The sequence below is a fragment of the Erpetoichthys calabaricus genome, chromosome 3, assembly GCF_900747795.2.
Source record: "Erpetoichthys calabaricus chromosome 3, fErpCal1.3, whole genome shotgun sequence".
NCBI classification, from domain to species: Eukaryota; Metazoa; Chordata; class Cladistia; order Polypteriformes; family Polypteridae; genus Erpetoichthys; species Erpetoichthys calabaricus.
Window position 1 is genome coordinate 156,013,727 of NC_041396.2, and position 22,528 is coordinate 156,036,254.

Genomic DNA, 22,528 nt, shown 5'->3' on the forward strand with positions numbered 1-22,528 from the left:
ACCACAAGTTTTATCCATTGTTGCAGAAGCTTCTTTTAAGGTTTCTGCCATGTGGCGGAGAAATTAAATTACCTTAAAAACAGATAAAATTCAGACCGCCTACTAATAAAAATTATTATTTATATGAAATGAATGGATTTGCGGCTTTTTCCTTTTTTTATTTAAATAATGTATCTTTAGATCCAGTTATAAAATACATCAACATTTGGGCTTTCAGCCATAAAGCTTCACTTGATACGTAACCTCCCTGAATTTGGTCATCCAAATAAGTTGAGACAGTAGGGGCTAATTTAAGTTAGAGTGAGGCCAGAGTCCCCATGGCACATAATCACTTCTATGTAATCCATGCTTCTGCTGTATTTTTTGCATGCTATTCATCCAGTACAGAATCATGGGTGGCAAAGTCTATCCCAGTTGCATCAGGGTCTGGTGACAGAAGAGAGACTTGTGAGCACACCCATACATACTAAACACTGAGAAAATGTATACTCACCAATCATCCTGCGTCTGTTTTGTTTTATGTAAGGAGACACATGAGATTCCGAGCAGCAAAATATCATTTGAGGGATCATCATCATCATTCTTAAAGGTAAACTGAAGGAAAACGGCAACATACAATTTGCTTTTCAGCCTCACTGCCATTTCAGGTTATTTTAAACTTCATCTCGCAAAAGGCAGCCAGCATAAAAAAACAAACATAACATGTCCTTAGCTTTTCAAGTGCTCAAAAGCAGTTCTTTTGTCATAATCAAAAATTGCTTAAGGACTAAGAGAGTCGGCAAAATTACAAAGCGACTCTAAATCCAAGAAACAGAAATTTTCCACTGCCAAGAAAATAACAAGCCTTTCAGCTGGAAAGAATTGAACGAGAAAATGTGTGAATGCTGAACACTTCACAGACTCATATAATCCAAGATGCAGGCAGCTAATGCTTGGCTGGCTGGTTTAAAGGCCACTCCAAAAGGCGCAAGTTTACAGCAGCAAAGCTATTTAGTTCTCCACATATTGTGTAAGATTTGGGAATTAATTCAAGTTTTCAGTTAGGGGGGAAAAAAGGAAAATTGTCTGTAGGGAAATGTCATTTTACTGCCTGCTTCTATGAATTAACTCATTTTTATTGATTTCAAGTGGGACATTTACAGCAACCCTAAAATAGATAAGAATGTGCATTTTGGAACGGGTGGCATTTACACATTGTGTTGTTTCGGATGCCGTTCTGCAACTTTGAATTTCAGAGATGGAATAAATTGCAAAATTTTAAATTACTGCTGGCCAGTTCTTATTTCACTGTTGATATATCCTTTAAGCATTTTTAAGTTTATTGCATCATGAACCAAATCAATGTTACCATTTTAAGCTGCAGTATTTAAATAGGCAGAGTTTTTCTAAACCAAAGCTTTGCCTCTTAACAGCTCTGAAGTCTTGGGTACAAATCTGAGCATGTTTAAAAATGAATGGGAAAAACAATGAGACGAATTCAACAGGTAGCAAAATTTAACAGCTGTTCACGGTGCCAGGGGCTGAGCCTGTTATGTTTTCACACAGCTCAAACTTGGCCCTATTCAGCTTACAAGCTGTGCGATGTCGCACCTGCATTGTCAAGTCAGTGTGCCAAAAGTCATGCATCTGAGTGTCACCCCCAGTGTCATGACAGACAGCCACTGTCACCTGTGTTTTCAGCATACACTGCCAAGTTGTGTCATCACAGCTGCTGTGACGCCCTTCTGCAACAATTTGGCATTTTGAGTCAGCAGGCAGAGCAGTTAATTTCTCACACAGTGGTCACTGGTGGCTGCCAGTAAATGTACAACATTATTAAAAGGTAAAAAAAAAAAAGAGTGGGACTATGATTGTGATTAGGAGTGTGATTTTATACGTGAATATGGAGAAACAGTACTACAAGATGTTTGCATCTAAAACATGAATTGTTTTTCACCGAAAAGTTGCTTCTAAAGGGTAATATTGTAGCTGCATAGCACTTGCCCCCCAGTTATGATCTGGTACACATCAAAACTACCTCGTACAAAACCGATTCAGCATCACCAGTTAGTTTAACATGCGTATCTTCAGAACGTAGAAAGCAGACCAGAGTTCCCAGTGGCTGACATGTGGAGGACATGCAAACCACACATGAGGAGTTTGTTTCTTTTGGTTGTCTCTGAAGTTGTGAGGGTATATCATCCACTGTCACTATAATACTTGCCCCTAGAGCTGTGATTCTCAATTTCAGCCATGGGTGACCCCCTGGGCTGTAGGTTTTCATCCCATCCAGCTCCTGTTTTTAATTGTACTCCTACCTTCATGCTGCCTCGCAGTTAGGAGACCTGGGTTCGCTTCCCAGGTCCTCCCTGTGTGGAGTTTGCATGTTCTCCCCGTGTCTGCGTGGGTTTCCTCCGGGCGCTCCGGTTTCCTCCCACAGTCCAAAGACATGCAGGTTAGGTGGACTGGCACCCTGCCTGGGATTGGTTCCTGCCTTGTGCCCTGTGTTGGCTGGGATTGGCTCCAGCAGACCCCCATGACCCTGTGTTCGGATTCAGCGGGTTGGAAAATGGATGGATGGATGGACATTGAAATAATTTAGTGGGATTTTTTCTGTCTTTTGATATTTTCATCATCATCATGTTCATGCCACTTTCTCAGGTAGTTCTAATAGTGTTGTTTTTCCTTGAAGCAAACTCCACACAAAAAAGGTGAATTAAAAGGAAAATTACAAAAGGCAGTAATACATTTAAAACTATATTTCATGCATACAAATACTTATTAATATCTTATAAATGTTAACCTCACTCTACTACACATGTATAGGAGAAGAAAGAAGATCAGCTAATGAAACAATGAGATCCATTGAATGAGGTGAAATGAGTCAGATTGTGAAAATGCTTGGAACAAAAACATATATATATATATATGAGGAACATTCAAAAAGTTTCCACAATTTTTTTTAACTTTATTTATTAAGAATTTTAAAAACAAATTACGAGCACATTTCTACAGTTGTCCATGTAAGTAAAAACAGTTCATCATTAGGCTGAGGGAACAAAAAAAACCTTCAGAGAGATAGCAGAAAGGTGAGGAGTGATCAAATCATCCATTTGGTACTTTCTTAAAAATAAGGAACGCACTGGTGAACTCAGCATAACCAGAAGGTCTGGAAAACCAGCCGAAGATAACTGTGCTGAATGATTGCAGAATTCTGTCCTTGGTGAAGAAGAACTCCTTCACAACATTTAGCCAAGCCAAGAACACTCTCCAGGAGGTAGACCTATCATTGCCAATGTCTTCAATCAAGAGAAGGCTTCACGAAAGTAAAGAGGGGCGTTTACTACAAGGTGCAAACCACTGGTAAACCTCAAGCATAAAGACAGGTTAGACTTGGCCAGAAAACATTTTTAAAAGCCTGTCTAGTTCTGGAACAGTTTTCTTTGGACAAGTGAAACTTAAGATTAATATATACCAGGATGCTGGAAAGAGAAGAGTATGGAGACGTGAAGAAACTGCTAATGATCTGATGAATACCAGATCATCTGTGAAACATGATAGAGACATTTTGATGGCATGGGCATGCCTGACTGCCAGTAGATTTCGGTCACTGGCGTTTATTGATAATATGACTGCTGGCAGAAGTAGCAGGATGAATTCTGAAGTGTACAGGGTTATACTATATGCTCAGATTCAGACAAATGCTGCAAAACTGATGCAACAACGCTTCACTGTACAGATGGACAATGTGCTAGAAACCAAGTGCTTTTAAAGGCAAAGAAGTGGAATAATCTTCAATTGCCAAGTCAATCAACTGACCTCAAACCCAACTGGACATTTCATTTCACTTACTGAAGACAAAACAGATGGCAGAAAGTCCAACGGACAAGCAGCAACTGAAGACAGCTGCAGTAAAGGCCAGACAAAGTAACACAAGGGTGGAAACCCAGCGCTTAGAGATGGCTGTGGGTTCCAGACTTCAGGCAGTCATTGACTGTAAAGGATTTTCAACCAGATAATGATCATTATATTTGTGATTGTTAAAAATAGGGGGAACCATGTGTAAAAATGTCTGTCTTTTCTAAACAGCTCATTTAATATTTTTGTTATCCCCCTTGAATTAAAGCTGAAAGTCTCTACTTCAATCATATCTTGATTACTTTGTTTCACATCCATTGTAGTGGTGTACATTGTGTCACTGTCCAAATACTGACTGTATAAAATGCTATGGTCTGTCTGTCTGTATGTGACACAGTTACTCATAAAGTATGATTGAGGTAGAACCTTGATTTTGGCCTTAATCAAAAGCAAATAATTTGATGTGATGTGATCTGTAAATTCAAACACTATAAGATGGTGGCCCATCAATCTGCCATAAACACATGACCATACATCACTTTCTGGTCCTTTATTGGCCTTCCAGCAAACAGTGACTAAGAAAACTGTAACTCATATGAGATTTTCCAGTGCCCAATGACTATAATTTGTAATTTATAGGGATAATATTTTGACACCCTGATAGGTCAAGGCTTTCTGGTTCCAAATGAGATATGCATTGTAGCTTGTTTACTTTTAAGCAAAAATGGCAGAAGTTGCTACCCGTACAAAATGCTATGAAGTTATCTGTCCTTAGTTCTTCATCTGGGTAGAAGTTGAAATTGCCAAGGGGAAATAGGCATTTACTGAAAAACAATTTTACTACCGGGTAGATAAATGAAATCCGATACCCAGTACCAGTCAACATCATGCATAAGGCTTAAAAATACCCTCCCCCTAAATGAAAACTCCAATAAAATGGTTTAGTTTAAAGTCAAACCAAACTGAAATATTTTGCAGAGGTCTAACAAAATAAGCAATCCATTTTCTAATATGCAGGAGCTGATGATGCAGAGGAGAGCAGCAGGAGAATTATCAGAACAAACAACAACTGCATAAAAGGAGATTATATAGAGCAGACTAGACCAAGAAAAGGGGGTGAAGGAATGTACCACAAACGAAATGTCTACAGATACTTGCTAATGTTCTGCAGAACATCCACAGAATTCATACTGAGTTTACATTTGTCTAACCTTGTAGAAGTTTCTTTTCAGATAGGTATGCCAGCTTTGATCAATACTTAGGTTACTTATGTGAAAGGCGCTATATAGCGCCCGACCCGGCACAGACTGACGCAGAGGCACGTACTTAAATAAACAGATTTTTTTTTTTTCTTCAGCTGTGGGGCACGCCTTCCCCGTGTCCTACATGCCCAACACAGTCCCAAAACACTCACAATAATCACAACAATCCTTCTGGCACCACCACTCCTCCTCAGGCTTAGTCCTCCTCCTCCCGACTCTGGCTCTCGAGTGGTGGTGGCTGGCCCTTTTTATAACCCACCCGGAAGCGTTCCAGGTGCTTGACCACCTGGTCCTAATTGCACTTCTGGGTGGGGCTGTAGAATCGTCCAGCCGGGCTGTTGGAAGGAGACAGCCCCCCCTAGCGGCCACCCCGGGCCCCAACCAAGCTGTGGAGGACTCCATCTGCCATGGAGCCCTGCGGGAGGTTGGGGAATCAGCGTCGGCCAGGGAGGCTGCCACCAAGCGCCCCGGGGGAGATATTGAGCTGTCCATGGCTGCTCCCCCGGAACATACACAGCAGGGGCGTCCGCGTTCATCACATTTAGGATAGCCATCTATAGTGGGACATCAAGGCCTGTGAACAGGTACTTTTGAATGTTTAGCACACAAGGGTCTTGTACCAAAGAGTCAAAGCATTGAGTAGTGAAACATGTGAACGTAACAGTCCTTAAATACTGCAAAATGCTACAAAAAGCTAGATATATAAACTACCGTAAACTCTTTGCCCATTGTTGACAAATGTAAAAACTTATACTTGTGTGTTCTGAACATGTATGTACCATGTCTTGGGGGATTATCTTTAGATTGTGGTTTAATTACAGTAAGCCTTTGTGAAAACCAATAAAGTATCCACCAGATTGCCGCAATCTAAATTTTTTTGAATTTCCAACATGTATCGTGTCATAATCTATCAATTAAGACCAAGGTCAAGGTTCTAGCACCATTAGTTTATGTGTAGCAGACAGATGTATTATATATATATTGATTAATCAATAATGCAAAAATTAAAAGATAACTCTTGTTTAGTGATAGAAACTAAAATGCATGTTTTTTTTCAGCCTACACTGCAGAAGTACTGTGACTGAACTCTAAAGATGGTGGCACATTACACGACTTCTAGTCAGAGAGCATATCAAACTTGATCACTGCACTACTGTTATCATTGCCTGTGGATGTCGGATTACATGACTAGAAAACAGAGGTCGTGACAAATTACATGACTCAGTATGACAATTCCAGTATTGAAAGTATCACTTCTTGATGGGCAGTCATTTGTCAGCTCTCACAAACACAAAGCCTGCCTCAGCAACTTAAGATTTTGTTAAAGTGAGTCGCAGACTGATTGGACTGAGTCACTGAGGATGTCAGACTACACAACCAGAGGTTACTTGAGAACAATGCAACCTCCTCCCAGTGTGCTAAGATTATTGTAAATGAAGTCTGTTACTGGAAATCGCTGGAAAAAACATGTAATGTGACAGGTCCTTAAGTCTGGCACCTATTTTGTACCCAGTGTTGCCAGGATTAGTGAAGAAATTATGGTTGAAATGAGAAAGATGATCCTAAACATGTCTCTAAAACAATCACGATTGTCCTACATATAGTAAAGAGAAATGAACGTTTTAGTCTTGAATTTGCAATGACAAATGAGAATATTCCAAGTCTAAAAAACTGGTGAGTGGATAATATAGACAAGTAATGTCCCAAAGTTTGAATAGAAGCTATATTAGCTAGATTCAGAAAATATTTTGAGTGGTGATAGACATGCCAAAAGACAGCACTTGACCGACTGCCTTAGGCCAGGCCAAATTGATTTCAACTGTTGACAACCTCCAGAAAAATATGAATGCTGCTTAACGGCCACCCCCACAAAAATCAAACCTTTATCTTCATCGATGGAAAAGCCAACGGTAAAAAACATGTAGTACAGTATGAAAAGGTTCACTTAAGGAGAGTCAATATTACCTTTCCAGTAATAAATATCCATTTCCTTTGTTTATATTCTTAAAGTTAGGGTTTCTCTAGTGGACTTTTAAAGATATTTGCACTTTTTTCAAGGTTGTGACAATATCAGTGTTGTCCAGTGTGTGGCTTATTTTTCAACCACTTTGATTATTCCTCATACATTTGCACTGAAAACATACGTGATTTATATAGTAGATATCGTTTTCCAAGTGCTGTGGGTTCCGTTATTTTTTTTTTACTTGGTTTTCAGCTGCGGTGTGTTACAGAATATCACCCATAATGCTACAGTGAAACAAGGTCCCCAGTCTTGATGATAATTAAAGTAATATCTAACTTCTTTATTTTTCATAATATATGATCAGCTCCACGGTGGCGCAGTGGGTAGCGCTGCTGCCTCGCAGTTGGGAGATCTGGGGACCTGGGTTCGCTTTCCGGGTCCTCCCTGCGTGGAGTTTGCATGTTCTCCCCGTGTCTGCGTGGGTTTCCTCCGGGCGCTCCGGTTTCCTCCCACAGTCCAAAGACATGCAGGTTAGGTGGATTGGCGATTCTAAATTGGCCTTGGTGTGTGGGTGTGTTTGTGTGTGTCCTGCGGTGGGTTGGCACCCTGCCCAGGATTGTTTCCTGCCTTGTGCCCTGTGTTGGCTGAGATTGGCTCCAGCAGACCCCCGTGACCCTGTGTTCGGATTCAGCGGGTTGGACAATGGATGGATGGATGGATGATCAGCTCTCTAGCAATAATCACATCATGACTCTAAATTAGTCTCATTCACTTTTTCCACATAAATTAACTTTTCATAAGCTTGACTTTTTATTTTATTAATGATTTTTAACTGTAGTGAGCTGGTTCTGATGTTATCAAGACTGCTGGCAACACTGTGATTGATAACGTACTTTTAAATAACAAATGGACAGGTAGTTATTTTAGGCCAAAATGTACCCAGTCACCTCCTATTGTAACAGCTTGCTTAGTCATTTGCTTCTTTGAAAGTGACTGTGTCTACTTGCTTTACTTTTCAAGACACAGGTGATCATTTTTTAAAAATTTGATCTTGTACTTTCTTTCCTTTAGGTTTCTATTTGAACCATTCAGTTAACAGAGTTCACAAAAGTGTCTGTTGAAAATGCTTGAATGGATGGATGAGCATACAGAAATGTTTTCACAACTAGAATTGTTTTTGAAGCGGATGAATTAAAGGCCAGGCCAGCCTGCATTTGCTAAGAATACATTCCAAAGTAAAATTGTATATAACCCTGATTTTTGGAAAGTCTTTAGAAAATTACTCATTCCTTTTAGTATACTCATCTTTTGTATTTGCACTTCATTAATTTGATTTCCTTTGACTTGTAATACCTAATGCATTTTATGTTCTGTGTGATGAGGACAACAAGCAGGGAAACTTGCCTCAAAGAAAGAGGGGTGTGATCTGGGCTACAGAGACATGCATAGGGTGGGCAGAAGTACCTTTATACATCCCCCAGGACACCTTTGAGTGCACTGTCTGGGACAGAAAGAATTGCTCTGCCATTTAATGCTTAGAGATTCCAAGACACTAGAAGCTGCATGAACTCAGCTCAATGGTGCTCCATATGTAAACACGAAGTAAGTATGTGTGAGGGTTAGCCAGAAGTGACTTCAAGATGGTGCTGCTCCCTGCAAAAGGCTCATCAGTTGTGCAGTCGGGACGAAGGAAGTGGCAAACGTTTAGTTGGTGGGAAGAGAAGAGGCCGATGTTACGAGAGTGTGCATTTGGTGGAAGAAGAAAAGTTAATTGTGTACTGAGCTACTTTAAGGAAGGCAGCCAGGCAAGCCACTGTACCCAGCAGACAGAGACTTGAACCAACAGTGGGTAGTCTTGGATAGGCGATGGTGTTGGCTTTCTTTCCTAATACGTCTGTATTACCGGAGCACCCAAAGGGAGTACATGCAAACTCCACACAGGGAGGACCCAGGAAACGAACCCAGGTCTCCTTACTGAAAGGCAGCAGTGCTACCACTGCGCCACCGTGCCGCCCTGGTGATATTATATACACTCTATATCAAGACAGACTGAAACACATAACAGCAGACATCACTGTGACACATTGTTGGAGTGAGTTTGAATCTGAAGACTAGAACACGCAGTAAATGAGCTGTGGTAATCTATAAAGTGTGGCTGCTGTAATAGTCAAAGCAGAACAAATTCACAACTTAGACTGGAGTTCCTGTGCGGCTCTAGGATGGAGTGATAAATCAAGCAGAAAATTATTTTAAAAACATAAACACCAAAGACACTAAACAGTGAAATTTGGAGTCACTGTGCCATCATAAGGAAGGCTAAATGATGTTACGGATGAAAGTAGTAACTGTGAATTTCACAGAACTGCGGTAGAACAATGAACAAGCCCAATGTGAAGTCCTCAGAGGTAGTAGAATAGATGGATAAACTCACAGCATCACCTAATCCATCCAATAGTGTTATCCTATCGAAGGGTTGTTAAAAACTAAAGTTTATCTTGCCATCATCAGACACTAGCAGGAACAAACCATGTATAGACACAGAGTATAGAATAGCAGCACACATGCACATCCAGGCCAACATGTGAGGTCAGGCGACGAGGCTAATGATACATAATAACAATACAAAAAAGTTAGGTATGAACCTTCAGAATTATAATTTTGTTTGCAACGAGGCTAATATTACAAAATAACAATACAAAAAATTTAGGTACAAACCTTGAGAATTTTTTTTTTTCTTCAGGGAAACAATATGGTGCTCACCACATGCTATCTCATGATCACCACATATTATCTTGTGCATCCCAGATACTATCTAGTGCACACTACTTACTGTCTCATGTGTACCACTTACTTTCTTGTGTACACTACATACTCTCATCTATGCCCAAGCTAATATTATGTGCACAATGCGTACCTTGATGAGCACCAAACACTATCACACGTGACTGTACATCATTTTCTGTGAACAGAACATACTGCTCGACAGGGTGATGTTATGTACTCAGACTCTACAAAAAAAAGATATTTTCAAGTTTATAAAATTATGCATTCAAACCCAGGATCTGTAGTAGCACCAACCACTACACTAAAGTGTAGTAAAAGGTAATTAAATTGGTTAGCTAACTACTCACAGCCACTACTTTGCTTGCAGCCAACTTGTTATTCGATGATGATATTACAAGAGCAATTCATTTTCTACATTTTAATGGCATGTGAATTTTGCCCATTCCATTGTGAATACCCTCATTTCATTTTCTGGCAAACTTGGCATGCTGGCTTACTCCAACAACACTAAACTGCACTCTAAAGAGTTAAATCGCATCGGGCCACACCGTTTTGTGAACAGAAACATGCCCTTATTAAAATAAGACAATTTTTGCCTAGCTAAAGTTGAATATCCTGTTCAAATCCAATGGCAAACCTGGCAGACTGAGTCATCCATTACACTGTAGAGCACAAACTGAGATATTTAGATTTTGTTTAGTCTGATTCAGGGTAACTGGAGGCCAAAATTTACCCCAGAAACAACGGACACAAGTCAGAAATCAACACAGCTATTGCAGGGAGGACATGCAGACACGTAGTGACCAGGGCAGCAGCAGTGCTAACCACTGCACGTGTATGCCACTTATGTTAATATCTTTCATTTATATCTTTTAAAGTAAAGCATTTGATTAATAATTTAATTTTGTATCAATTTAGCACACATACATTAGCCCATTTTTCAGTTTCTGTTCATGCACTAGGACTGGTTGACTCTTTACCATTTCATATTTTTGTGTTTTGTAAGATAAGGCTTGTCCTAGCTGATATCTCAGAGAGGTGCATTTCTGAGCATGTGGTTTTCAAAGAACAATTTTGCTTTTCTATTATGTAGGGGAGATAGGCCATGTGGGGCCTGAAAGCTGGCACATCTCTCGTGTCCATCTTGTCTTTACATCCAAGTCATCATTATTGTCAAATTTTAAGGGAACAGCAGATAAACCGCCATGCGGTGGCTGACAAGCAGAGACATTTATTTCAGCTGGTTGGATTTATTTAAAACTGTTAAATGAAGCTCAGGTTTTTAGGTTAATCATGAGTTACAACGCCTGAAATGAACAGACCAATGAGCTGTTCCAAATTTCAGTGCTGGATCATTAAAAACTCTTTGTTACTTTTCTCTTGAAGCCCACAATACGAGTTTCAAAAGCTTACTATAAAATCTGGAGTAGGTCCAGGGAGCTGTATTGTGCGAATGTGGTGCTGCGTTTAGAGATACGAGAGAAGGCTGACATTCAGAAATGTTTGTATTCTGTAAGCAAGAGTGAAAAGAAAAAAGAAAGCTTTCAATTTTTTTTTTTTTTTTTTTTGCTTTTCTCTTTTGCACAAATAACATAATGCTTTCCATTTAGAATAAGGCAAGAATGGTAAAGTAACATTGACATTTCTTCTGTATTTTAAATAAAACAGGTCCCATTGGTCTCCCTGGAGATGGAACAGGTAGTGACTGCAAACCTTTGAAATCAGACATAAAAGAGGACACCATTCTACCCTCAGAAGCCAAATATAAGGTAGCTGCTTTCAAGCATGTTAGCTCTTGTTGTGGAGAATGTGATGGTCATCTTGTCTCAAGCCTGCATGCTCTCACACTGTTTCTTTGGTGATCACATTTTAGTTTAGATGTCCATTATATAAACAGCTATTAACGGTTTGCATGTTATAAAAGTTTTATCAAAAGCTACTTCAATGTGGCATAAAATGATGAAAAATAACAGTGACATATTTAATGTTTTAATTTTTGTAATTTATTGCTCTTATTGACATAAAAATAGTGATTATAAACTGTTAATACCTGTTTTTAATGGGTACTTAAAGTGTGACCTCTTTGGCCCTACATGTTACTGAATTTGGATTATACTTTTTTTGCTCACCATGCATGTTTGCTTCATTTCCAACTTGTATCTGTAAGTGGATCTGAAGTTACTAGCTCTTCTTGTCCTCTGTAACAGCAAGCACGAATCAGTCTCAGAGGTGCCCAAGTGATGCTTCATCTGCTCAGTTCAGCGGGCAATCAATAATAACTTTGGGTTCTGGCAGTAGCAGCAAAGTCGATAATATTTTGCTTTCTCCTCCCCTTGCATATACTCTAGAAAGGTCACTGACTGCTTTACTCATACCAGGGATAACCCCATCTTTGACATTTCATCTGTGCTTCAGAATAAGCATGATGATGGCTTATGGAATTCAGCTGAGCATCTGCACCCTTTCAGCTCTTTCATCTCTTCATACAGTGCCTACTCTTTTTTTTCTGACAATGAAAGTTTGTTGATATGGCTAAACCTGAATAAAACAAGATCACCATATTCAACCAAGAGTTTACCTGATATCATTCTTTACTACCAAGATACAGTTTTAAAGAAATGGTGTTGGACAAGAAATAACAGTAGGTGGTGCAACAGAATTTCAGTAGTCTGGAGGGAAATGTTCTTTTAATCCCATTGTCCACGTAAAAAGCAAAAAAGCCGCTTGTGACCTTTCTCTCTTTTTTTTCAGCTCAGTCAGGTATTATCTCAAAGTATTGTTTGTGAAGATAAAATCACAGTACATGAACAATTGAAAATATGTTATTTAATTATCATGTCAGCTCAATAACTGAAATCAATTAAAGGTTGATGCTCATGCCCAAGAATGTTTTGTTCTATTGGTGTTTACCTTATAATTTTATATTTAGATTATAACTGACTGCTTTACTTGTTGGCTGCAACTTTTCAAATGCTCAAAGGCTGACAAAAACATTAAAATAAAGCCAAAAAAAAATTAGTTTGGACTTGATTAAGTTGTCCAATCCAATTAATCCTGCTCGCCAGTTTGTCACTCTCACCCGCAGTACCCCTTTGTTTTTGTTACAACTAGACTAATAATATAACAAGTGAGAATTTGAACTGGTTATAGTTGTGGTCTTATTCAAGGAAGTCTGACCAACGCTTGGCATAAATACTGCAAGTAAGATTGACCATTGGAGCATAGGTGGGACATGTGCATACACATGTACCAGAGGAAATAATCACCCATCCATATTTGACAGATTTATGTGTGCATGATTATATGGTAAGCTCCAATCTCTTAAGAGTTCAAGAAATAGTGCAAGCCATTTTCTACGGTTAGAGACTGGTATTGCAACTCTGGTTTCATCTTTTATTACTGAGGAAGTTATACAGTAAATCATCTATTTGAAGAATTCACAGTTTACTTAAATTTGACTTTGTTTCACTCTAGTATCAGGAGTAGGTGACTAATTTTGTATTTCTGTTTGTTATTGCAGCAACACATAACATTAAGTGTCCCTAATTTCGGTGTAACTTAGTATTGTTATTGTGTATTTAATGTGTAACCCGTCTACACATTTCTCATTCTTATTCCATATTTCTGTATTTACAATTTCACAAGTTATGCAGTGAATAAACAATAATAATGCTTAATTGCACTTTTAATTTCTGAGCAATTACAGTGTAAATAGGCTGCAATTAGACATACTGAATGAAAACCATGACCATTATTGCTTTTCATTATTGGTTAGCAACCCATTAGTATTTAATGTCTTATGTTTTCATTTTATTTTGATATGTTTTTTAAATTTTATTTTTATATTGTTTTGATTTTGATATCATCTTCTATGTGTTCCAATGAGCGCCATCGTTGCGCGGCCATAGACCAGCATCTGTTTGCCTTTCATATCAGCACTTTATAAGAAGGCAGCATAGACAGCATAGATGCCCAATTCTGACTACAAAGGAATAACTTTTGTAAGAGCTTTGGTGCTCAAGCAATTGCATCAAATCCTGCTAACACTCTTGATTATTCCCCTGTTCTGTCCAAAATGAAAGAATGTTGAAGTATCTGCTGCTCACAAATATCTTTGTTCCTTGAGGCCATCTACTTGTCCTACCAAACATGTTAACCCCTACAAGACTTTCACAGGCGACAGAAGGATGCATTTTTGTTACTGTAGAGTCTTATGATGCAGAGCTTGTACTCCAGAAGTGATATTGTCACAGGTGCTGAAGTGAGTTCAAGTGTATACCTGACAACAAAGACCCTATATACCATTTTAGTTGTGTTTTGTTTGAGGGAGTATTCATCCTTCACAACACTGCCTCAAACTTCTAATTCAAGGGGTTAGAATCCACGAAAAATAAGGAAAGTACATTTTTAGCCCATTATTGCAGATACATTTCTTGGAATTATCTAATGAAAAATATCACATGTTCTTCTCTTAGGCATTGTTAGCCTAATTTGTTTGAACTACAGAATCAAGACATTTAATCATGGCAATCAAAAGCGAAACCTTACCTCAAGCTGCAGGGTTTGGCTGAAATGGCACACATATATTGTCAAAATTATTTGGCCCAAGTACTCAGGATTTAGCTTGAAGCTCAAAATTATAAAAATGTATTTTAATAACTGTGAGCAAAGCTATCACATAATCAGTTATTTAATGATTATATTTTTTTTTAATTGATTATAGATTTTTTATTGGCTTTACACATTGTAATGAATATAACACAAGTAAGGCAGACAGACTGCTGCTGTATATCCTATTCAGATCAGCCCCGACAAACCTTGTGATTATAAATGTTTAAAGTTCACAAATTAAAATGCCATTTTTTTTCCTTTTAATACCTTGAAAATCTTGTAACTAAACTTCCCCATGAACACTACTTTAAAGAGAAGTGTTTCAATTTTGCAGTCATAAAAAAAGTGACTGAAACAACTTTACGGAATGGTTTTAAAACTAGTGGCTCACCGTCAGAAGTGATGCAGAAAAAGTCTAAAAACCCCCAAAATATGTTAATATACTGGCTGATAGGTCCATAAGTAATTTACATATATTTAAAACCCAAAGTAAATTGACTGTCTAAAGGTGTTCAGAACTCCTCACTGCTGAAAATGAAGTGTCAGTCTGATTAGCAGCCAAGAAATGTGTCAAACTGCTTTTATGGTCCCAATTTGTTCAAAAAGGCTCACAACTCAACTGCTTACGTCCAGATTTTTTTGTTTTATTATATTTTTAACAAAATGTTGTATTGCTTTTTAATTGTTTTACAAAACTGGAAAGCTAAAAAACATTATTAACATACTGCTTCTAGACAATTTTTCTGTTTTTCTTGTTTGAAAGGAAAAGAGATCACACATAGGGTGGAGGCTCCCTGAGGTAAATTCCATATATTGTGGAGCAAAAAACAATAAGCATGATTTAACGTGTAGCTTGAGAAACATCTTCACAGATACGAATCCATCATTAGACTGGAAAAAGATGGCGGCGGTGCCAGTCATGAAGAAGGTTAGGTGGAAGGGACATGTCCAGGAGCCACATAATCAAAAGTGATGTCATCTGCAGAGGGAAGGAGAGATGAAGTGTTAATAAGGCAGCACCATCCTGTGGCTCAAGGTGGAATTACAAGCCGACAAACCCTGAAATTGTCTCCCAGGCATACATGTGCAACATTAGACTCACTGATTAAATCTTTATATGTGTTCATTCCAGTTTAGATTGTAACACTTTAAGCGAATTTAGAAAACAGTGCGATAAAAAGTGACGGATAGTCCTTGGAATAGAATTGTGTTGCCTTACATAGACTTTGGCATTCTATTGTATGGTAAATATACCCCACTTCTGTCCATTTTCTAATTCTCTTATCCGATTTAGAGTTCTAAGTTGTTGGGCTCAGAACTGGCAGCATTTAGCATCTGGTGGGAACCAATTCTGAATGATGTGTCAGTCCATTTCAGTGCACAATCATGCACACATTCATATTTGTTCAAATTGGGCCAATTTAATGTACCCACTTCTTTAGGACGCATACATTCCTTCACAAACCTTCTTAATTCATTTCAGGGTCTCAGAAAGCCAGAAGATCACTGGACACAATGCACAAGACAGCCCTAGACAGAGCATTAGCTCAATACAGGGCATGCACATGTGCCCACCAGTACTGGGGCCAATTTATTGTCACCAATTCACCTAAATCTGGGATAAATGGGGATGTGGAAGGAAAATATCATTGTACTTACATAAACAGAGGAAGTGTGCAAACTCCACAGAGGTCTGGACCAGGCGATAGATTCATAATTGTGTAATGCACCTTGTGAACAAAAAAAAAAAAGACAACCCATTATGTACAATGCCTTGAGATGGAACTCACTTGGAAAAGTACAACATAAAATATGTGCAATACTTATCCTTGCATAAAAACAAACATAACAACTGTTTTTAGGGAAGCTGCAATATCTAATTCTGGTAAGTATGTTTTCTAGCCTGCATCTTCCTGCTCTAGATTTCCATGATGGACTGTTTATTTTTTTTCCTCCCATGGTGTTGTTCAAAATAAAGTATTCTTGCTGAGAAGGAAGAAGTTTAACTGATTTTTATATTTTCTTCCACAAATGTGTGCAAAAATGCTTATTCCATGAGTGAGCAAATCACTTTAAATAGCATGTTCAAGTTTAATAAATTCAAAGTTCAATTTGCTTAAGACCTTTGAACTAATGGTCCTGGTCAGTTTAGGATTTTGGTATACATAAAGTTTGTCATCACTCTGCACTCCCCCAAGACGTATCTCCATGACAATACGTATAGTGTGTACTTTTAATTTAATTTTTCATTATACCTTTCCTTCACTTGATCTTTGTCATGACCTTTTTCTTTTTTCAGGTATAAAGGCATATTCAAGCAAAATCTTATTTTAGTAGATGAAGTCATTCGGCCAGTTCAGTTGCATTGAAAATCCGAAAGAAAGAGAGAGAGAGGGAGGGAGGGAGGGAGGGAGGGAGAGAGAGAGAGAGAGAGAGAGAGAGAGAGAGAGAAATAAAGAAAGAAAGAAAGAAAGAAAGAAAGAAAGAAAGAAAGAAAGAAAGAAAGAAAGAAAGAAAGAAAGAAAGAAAGTTAAAATAAATACAAGTAAAGAGTTAAGCCTGCCTTATAATAGAATAAAAAAATGGCAGTTTTGCCCTTAATCTAAGATTACTACTATACAAACCAAAAAGAGCATTTATGAATTTTAGATGTGAAGATTCTTTTGGACAACCTTTTTTGTCCTGCTTTGCCATTATTCTCAGTGACAGATTCTATAATGGTCACTACTTTTTCTTTCTTCTACAAGTTATAAAGAATAAATCTGGAGAAGTAAAACACAGCTTATATATGCTTTTACATTTTCCATGCTGAAACAAGTCCAAAAATATTTTGGTGAAGAAAACAAATCAGTAGCCATCACACCAATTAATGTGTGATTATATGTTGTTAGATTGACAGCCAATACATATGTATACATTTAAAATTACACTTACAAAGATAACATAGATCATTGTTTCTCAACCATTTTGGTGTCACAACCCACTTTTCCCAGTAAGTGTGGGTCCTCCTTGGTTAAACAAGCACGATTGTTAGAAAGGGTTGGGGTCTCCCTGCGTGAATCTAGCACAATTGTCAGAGTAACCAACTACCGCTATAAACAATAACAACTCGATAACCAATGAATGGTTAAGAAACATTAATATAAATGATGTTCAGGGAAATAAAGAGGAGTTTTTGAAATGCAGATGAAAATATTAGGCTTGGTGGTGTTAGACATGCAATTTGGGATTTTTATGTCATGTATTAAATAATTACTTGTATATACTGTATGTACAGTGTGTAGGGGTCGATATACCAGTTAATCCAGACTCAGATGGAATTCTACTTCCAGTTTGGTGAAAAATTTGTGAACATTTTAAAACACAAAGCAAAAAACATCCAAATTATTTTTGCAAAAGGAAACAGGAAATAATATTTTCTTTTGGTGTCTTAATGTCTTTGTGTATGGACTTGAGCTTTATGTTTTAGGTATGTGTAATAAATACCCCTTCAGAATTTTTGCCCATAATAATATATGTCTCTACCTGATTGGTGAAAGGCCATAAGTGAATCTACTCCATTGGGCCCTTGAGCAAGGCCCTTAACCTGCAATTGCTTCACCTGGGTTTGATGTTAATCTGCATCCAGCCCTACAAGCAGGTCCTCCTTACAGGGAAAAACTTGGGGGGCTGGTGACTGGATTGGGCACCATAAAAAATTCACACTGTTCCAATGGGAGCTGAGGTGTCACCTGCTGCACTCCTGTCCCAGTCCAGGTGGTTTGTCATGTGGTGGGTGTGGCAACGTGCTATCAGCACATGCTCCCAACCTCTCTCTCTCTCTCTCTCTCTCTCTGATTGGTGAGGCAAAGTAAACTGGTACATGGAAAAGGAAGAAGCCATGTCTTGTGCTGTGTTTGCTTGGTGGTGGCAACGCAAGTGAATAAGAAGGAACCTTTACTTTTATCAGGTCAAGAGGTGTATTAGCCTGTTAGGAAATCTATTTGAGTAGCAGAGTGTTAACAAGCAGAGGGTTGCCTGTGTGCAGAGTTAATCATTAATTCATTTGTTTTTTATTAAAAAACGTGTGGCCTAGTCTGAAAAATATACACGTTTTGTACTAGTTTGCCTGAAACCATCAGAATTTTTAATTGCACATGCCTTGGATTTTTGGCAATACTGCCCACTCCTAGTATAATATACTGTAGGATTCTTATATATAGAGAATGATAAGAGGACTTTTCTTTTATAAATGCTTCTTTTTAAAGGGAAATCTGAAAGAATGGTCAGACAGATTTAAACAGAAGTTAGTTTATGTATTGTCATGTGCAAAACAAGAAACTGTAATGAATTTTGAAATATATGGAGTATAAAACCTGAAGAATATGGAGTCACTTCTGAATGTATAAATCAACCTAAATACAGTATGTGTAGAGAAACCTGCTTATACCATTGTAGGACAATTAAAAATGCGTCTAGCGCATTAGGTGTAATGCAGGGCCACACCTTGGTTGGCACATCAGCCATCACATACCCTGTAGATCACTTATACCCAGCCAGTTTATAGTTACCAGACAACCTAGCCAGAATGTTCTAGTGATGTGCGTGGGAAACAGGAAAACATAAAACTAAGGCGGACATTGACAGCTCAATATTTAGTTATGAGCACAGGCAGAATTGTGAATGGCCTCATAGTGAATCAGAGGCGGAACCTGAATGAAGAACCTTGTAGTTCACAGCTTAATGTCTTAGCCAGAAGCGATATTTAGACATAAATTGGAATAAGGGTGTACTTGTAAGACATGCCGAACTAACACCGATCATTTCTAGATTTAGATTTTAACATTTGCAGATATTACCATAGCATGACAGTTTTTTTGAGTAGTTGTCTTTTTTGTAAGAATGTTAGTCTAAAGCAGTGTCTCTAACTCCAGTCTTGGAGGGCCACAGTGGCTGCTGGTTTTCATTCTAACCCTTTTCTTAATTAGTGACCTGATTTTGCTGCTAATTAATTCCTTTTTCTTTCATTTTAATTGACTTGTTTCTTAAGATTTGTTCCCCTGAATTTCTTCATCATTCCTATAATTGCTTCATTTCTTTCCTTAAATGGAACCTAAACAGAAATGACATGTAAAGTGAGTGAGCCAGCAGAAGACCAACTAAGTCAGGGCCTCAAACTCCAGCCAATTTTACTGCCAAGTGATTACTTAATTAGGTGGCAATTCTTGTTGTTAATTAAAGTCGTTCTTTAATTCCATGGCTTGTTGCTGCTCTCATTGTGCAATATCATACATTTCTGAAAATGTTCATTTGGGACGTCAGCAGATCAAAATTCCTGAGACCCTCGTCTTTCTTTATTTTCGGATATTATATGATGGACACAGATTGCTGGTCATGCTTTGGCTCATTTTGTATCTCATTATTGTTTGGCTGCTAATTAAGGAAAAAGAAACAGTCTTCATCCATCCATCCATTATCCAACCCGCTATATCCAAACTACAGGGTCACGTGAGCCAATCCCAGGGCACAAGGCAGGAAACAAATCCCAAGCAGGGCGCCAGCCCACCCGCAGAGCGCGCACACACACGCCAAGAACACACTAGGGACAATTTAGAATCGCCAATACACCTAACCTGCATGTCTTTGGACTGGGAGGAAACCAGAGTACCCGGAGGAAACTCCACGCAGGGAGGACCTGGGAAGTGAACCTGGGTCTCCTAACTGCGAGGCAACAGTGCTACCCACTGCGCCACCATGCCGCCCATCTGATTCTTCAAGAACAAGTCAATGAAAATTTATCCAAAAGAAGTTAATTAGCAGCGAAAACAGGTAACTAATTAAGAAAAGGGTTAGAATGAAAGCCTGCAGCAACTGCGGCCCTCCAGAACCAGAGTTTGAGACCACTGCTCTAAGGGAACTTGGTGCATGTTTGTGATTATTGTATGCAAATTCAATAACAAGTCACACAAGGCACTTGTGCATCTGCTACAAGACTTACTTATGGGAACATTTTAATTTGGCATTTTATTCAACTTAGAATAAGATATGCGGAGGAAAAAGTTAAAAATCATATAGTAAATCAATTGTCCATATGAAGTGTTGCCATTGGACAGTGATGTACGCAATGTTTGTAGCACACCTTACATTAAGTACATTTGTCAGGACAACTTATTTAAGAAAACCAATTCAAAACACTAAGAATTGGAAAGTATTTGCAAAATTTGTGGAAAAATATTATTGCTGTGTTGAACCAGAGTGCCTTCACATTTCTTAAAATGTTCATGTTTCATTCTGTACGTTCACCAAACAGACTCTGCTGACTACTGAAATTCTATTGTGTCATCTTGACGAGAGGAGATAATATTTGTCAAGTCTGACTGAGACTCAGTTAGATAGTTATATCTGCTTATATATATGGCAGTAATTGCATTATTTTGGGGGTCTTGAGTGTCAGGTTTAACTGTATTCACATGAAATATGTCTTATTGAACTTTCTTCCTTATTTTTTTTTTTGGAGATGAAGATGTGCTCCACGTTTATCCTGTTCTTATATATTCTTTATCACAGGATAGCTACAGCTCTCAGGGTTTTTCACAGCCCCCCATCCCTGGCAATCTAGCAGTCCCTTCCCCCCTGTCCCCCAGCACTGCTAGCATCTCCTCATTTCATGGAGATGAAAGTGATAACATAAACAGCCCAGGCTGGCCAAAGACTTCGTCGAGCCCTGTAAGTGGCCCCAGTTCTTTGTTCTTTTTACACTCTTATTGCTTGTTGTTGTTCTTATTACTGTGACTCCACAAATGACTTTCTCATTGAGACACCACATTGACAAAATAAGTGCTCTGAAATTAACACTCCTAGGTTCAGCGTATCTCTTTCTTCTTAGTTTCATTGCTGTCACCGGTCAGCTGCACCTTTTTTTTTTTTTTAAAGGTCATCATGTTAATTTGCCCGACTCATTATTTTTAAAGTTGTTGTTAATCTTCCCACTTTTTACTCACAAATAAAGAATTCCACCTTGTGGTTTGGGTTTAACGCAATATCTCTTTCTAAATGACAATTTTAGATAATCCATCAGAAACCCAAACTTGGAGATGGGCCGTGCAATTTTTTTGCCATTCTTTATTTTATTACAAAAAACATAACTGCTAACACATTCTTTAAGTGAATATTTGTTTATTCTAAAGCAGTTATTTCTAAATATTGGAAATCTGGTATTTCTAAATGCTTTAGAATATTTTTCACAATTTTACTGGTAATCTGATATATTTTTGGTTCATTTGATAGCCTTCTTAGTCTTCGTATGTAGAGTGTCTCATCTATCTAAGAGTGCTTGCCTCTTAATGAATGGGAAATCATTGCTGGGTGAAAGCAGAGGAGCAGTAAGGGATCTAGACTGTTCTGACATAATGCATGCCTATTAAAACACTTGACTTCCTAGCACTTCCTGACCGCTCAAGGGAAGAGTGGCACCTATTATTGGCCTTAAAAAGAAGAGCTCTGTAACTTATTCTTGTTATCCTGTTAACAGTCAATGTCTTAGTAAGAAAGGCAAAACCTTCTATCTTTGGTACCAAATGTGTAGGCAGAAAGGGTTTGCCACTTGCATATTCTCCCCATGTGTACATGTGTTTCTATCTGTATACTCGTGTTTACATCCCAATAACATAAAAATCCTTGTCGTGGAATTTCAGGCAGTTCAGGGCTGGCTTTTTGCCCAGTGCTGCCAGATAAGGGCAACCAAAAAAAAAAAAAAACAATAAAAGGACATTAAAATTAATCAAGCAAAAATACATAAAAGCTTCCAATAAAACATTCCAATAAAAATTTAGCAAATGCAATTTTGTAATTTATTAATTGACACCAAAACATAAAATGCTGGAGATAACAGCTTGTTTTAATTAAGATAGGATGTTTGGACCAAAGCTTAAGCCAAAGTAGACCTCCAGGATTGAATTGAGTTCAAAACCCACACACAGAATCATTTTTTATTATATACTAGTTGTGCTGCTCGTCTAAGACGGGTTGAAATCCAAATAATCAATGTACTATAGACCTCTAAGTTAACGTGCATTGCATATGTCTCAGTGAT

The 22,528-nt window shown here is 38.2% G+C and overlaps 1 protein-coding gene across 1 annotated transcript in view; it reads left to right on the plus strand.

Annotated features, from left to right (window-relative positions):
* Nucleotides 1-22,528, plus strand: part of arid1b (AT rich interactive domain 1B (SWI1-like)) — a 708,988-nt gene that overhangs the window by 615,305 nt on the left and 71,155 nt on the right. Inside the window, 2 exon segments of the mRNA XM_028797431.2 lie at nt 11,515-11,615; nt 21,004-21,162. Of these exon segments, the coding sequence (XP_028653264.2) occupies nt 11,515-11,615; nt 21,004-21,162 (260 nt within the window).